Source organism: Sitophilus oryzae, unplaced genomic scaffold, assembly GCF_002938485.1.
Source record: "Sitophilus oryzae breed Bouriz unplaced genomic scaffold, Soryzae_2.0 scaffold_213_pilon_pilon, whole genome shotgun sequence".
Lineage (NCBI taxonomy): Eukaryota > Metazoa > Arthropoda > Insecta > Coleoptera > Curculionidae > Sitophilus > Sitophilus oryzae.
Genome location: NW_022146767.1, coordinates 805144 through 808250, shown reverse-complemented (window position 1 = coordinate 808250; position 3107 = coordinate 805144). Strand labels below are relative to the sequence as shown.

The following is a 3107-nucleotide window of genomic DNA, read 5'->3' as shown; positions in this document are numbered from 1 at the left end:
AATTTACAGAAAATATTACAGAAAAAGTGTAAATTTGTAGAAAAGTGGTAAATTTACAGAAAAGTGTAAGTTTACAGAAAAAATGTAAATTTGCAGAAAAGGGGTAAATTTTCAGAAAAAGTGTAAATTTACAGAAAAAGTGTAACTTTAGAAAAAAAAGTGTAAATTTACAGAAAAAGTGTAAATTTACAGAAAAAGTAAATTTTTAGAAAAGTGGTTTGGTTTGGAGGAATTTACAGAAAAAGTGTAAATTTGCACAAAAAAGTGTAAATTTTAAAAATTATATTATTATTCTATGAGAATCTATTTTCTAAAAAACATTTTCTGTCTTTCCAGGTCCGGCATAGTTAGCCGGCCCACCCGATGTCCACTGCGGACGCGGCGTTTGGCCCCCTCCCTCCCGCCTGGCTCTCCCGCTGCCGCCCTTTTCCCATCACACCGCCGCTCATCATGCGCGAAAAGGACTCGTCGCCCCGCAAGATGCTGGTCGCCCAGAGCGGCCACTCGTCACCCAAGCAGGCCGCGGTCTACCCGCTGTCGGTGAGGGTGCCGCCCCACGAAGGGGCACCTTTCGACCTGAGCAGGAACACGAGCAGGGCGTCGCCGGGGCCGCACATGAGCCCTGCAGGGAGGCCGCAGGAGCAGCACGGCGAGGAGCAGCCGTTGGACTTGAGGGTGGAGCACAAGAAGCTGAGTCTGATTATAATGAGGCGACAGGTGAGTGTAAAGTTGTTTTCTTCAGATTACGCATTTTTAGAATTATATACTTCTCTACCGGGTTGTTAAAAACTTTTAGTTTATAAATTAAAGTTATTTATATACAGTTTGCTAAAATTTTTATGAACATAGGAATAAATATAAAAAAATACATATATAAATATTACATTTGATTGTACATCATATTTCAATTACTTAAAAAAACTTAAAATATTATTATTTTTCACGACTTGATTTTCTAGTGCAGTTAATTATATATTTTTTTTTTGTTTCGTCTTTTTCAGATCGAAGACGAGAACCGCAACATTATCTCACCCACACCAAGCACCTCCAGCGAAAAAGAGGAAGTGATAGTCGAGGACCGATCATCCCCTCCCACGCCCAACAACATTCCCAAACCACCGTTCTCCCCACAACTACCCGCCTACCCTGGAATGCTATTTCCACCCCAACCCATCCATCCCATGATGCTGGACGCCATATACCGAGTGCAAGGTGGCGACAAAGTACCTAGACTACCTTTACCCTACCCACCTTCACCTGGATACCCTCAACGGTACCCGTTCTTAAGTCCAAACATGCTCAGCCCACCTGTAAATAATGTTCCTTTCGATATGCTGAGGAATGCACCCAGTGCACCTCCTACACCCAAAGTATTCGACCCTGCAAGTGGTAAAGCGAAGGATAGATACGCTTGCAAGTTCTGTGGTAAAGTGTTCCCACGTAGCGCAAATCTTACGAGGCATTTGCGAACTCACACTGGAGAGCAGCCTTACAAATGTAGATATTGTGAAAGAAGCTTTAGCATATCCAGCAATCTCCAAAGACACGTGAGAAATATTCACAATAAAGAGAAACCCTTCAAGTGTCCGTTGTGTGAAAGGTGTTTTGGACAACAAACTAACTTGGATCGTCACTTGAAAAAGCACGAGGCTGACGGACCAACAATTTTAGATGAAAGAAATCTCCAAAGAAGAAACTTGGGTAGGAACTTGAGCGAAGAATCGTACTTCGAAGAAATCCGTTCGTTTATGGGAAAAGTTACTGACGGAAGGCTTCTCCAACACCTGAAACCCGGAAGCAACCTACCAAACTTCCCACTTTCTCTACCTTCAAAACTGTTCGACACCGGCAAACTGCAAGACATGGAGAAACCATCGACTCCAAGTGAAGAAACGAAGAGAGACTCCTCGTATTTTTCGGATAAGGATAACTACTCTTCGAGGTCATCGACGAGCTCGGAAACGTCACACAAAGACGAAGACATCACGATGAAGAGCGAGGAGAACAGCAAGAAGCAAGAAGAGGAAGACAGCAACAACAACAGCACAAACCCAAGTGGTAACACATGATTTAAATTTTATCGTGACTGTGATACAGAACGTATAAACTGTAAGTTTAAAAAAATCTTTTTCACAATTTGTTCCTGTCTATATCAAAACTTATTTTATTACTTTTAAAATCTTTTTGTTAAATAATTCCTTCTCATTCCTTTTTTGTGATAAACATGTTTAGCTTTTCGGTTAAATCAATCAGACCGTGTATCCGTATCATCTTGTCCAAACATAGAACTGTTTAATTCATGTGACATTTAAACGGCCTTGCTAAGTGTATTCGTAATGACGTCTATTAAGAAAATACTACACCTACTACAACAAAAAAACACGCCTAATTAACCAAAAATACATGATCTGTCCATTTCCAAATTTACAAAGATTAGTAATATTTTTTTTGATCAATTATTTCTGTCAAAGATTAAATCTAGAACAAATAAATGATTCTAAAAATAAAAACAATTAGTTTTTATCAGGTAAATAAAAGAATTCGTGTTAACGTAAAATGGGTTTTAAATGTCAGAGGTTTTTTGGTTTATTGCATTGACTCCACCCAATCTCTCGTTTGTTGCTTTATATCGGTTTGAAAAGTTGTACTGCAACACCGGAAAGATTTAAAATTGGATAAAATTTTGCAACTAGATAGCTAGGCGTAAACTCCCTAGAGTATCGAGCAATGAAATTAGAAAAGTTCAACATGTTTAAAGCTAAACAAGACAATAATAATGCTGTGACCAAAGTAAGCAGGTTATAGAATGGATCTTTTTGTATGAGGGCGTATTTCAACAGTGTCAATATTTAAAAACATTTCTTAATTTAGACATTTATACAGGGTTGTGCACCACATACGACACGGAGTATTGTAGCTAAACGATTAGATTTTTACAAGTTGTAAGTTTTGGATTCGTTGAAGGACTATTAGAGCTACAATTTAAAAATATTTTTTCAAGATACAGGGTGTCCCAAATAAATAAAAAATATCAAAGTTGTATTTTTTTAAACGGAACACCCTGTATATTATTTTATTTTTAGTTTCTACGATTAAAATAAAGGTAA

General features: G+C 38.3%; 1 protein-coding gene across 1 annotated transcript; it reads left to right on the top strand.

Annotated features, from left to right (window-relative positions):
* The first annotated feature begins 363 nt into the window (after positions 1-363).
* LOC115884229 (histone-lysine N-methyltransferase PRDM16-like) lies at positions 364-2071 on the top strand. The gene is made up of 2 exons (XM_030902738.1): positions 364-717; positions 1002-2071. The coding sequence occupies exons 1-2, from the start codon at positions 364-366 to the stop codon at positions 2067-2069; spliced, it is 1422 nt and encodes a 473-aa protein (XP_030758598.1). The 3' UTR covers positions 2070-2071.
* Positions 2072-3107: the final 1036 nt, after the last annotated feature.

Bases quoted from the DNA above. Each gene is read 5' to 3' on its own strand.
- LOC115884229 (XM_030902738.1), top strand. From the start codon at position 364: ATGTCCACTGCGGACGCGGCGTTTGGCCCCCTCCCTCCCGCCTGGCTC. The intron at 718-1,001 runs GTGAGTGTAAAG...CGTCTTTTTCAG, and splicing joins TGATTATAATGAGGCGACAG to ATCGAAGACGAGAACCGCAA.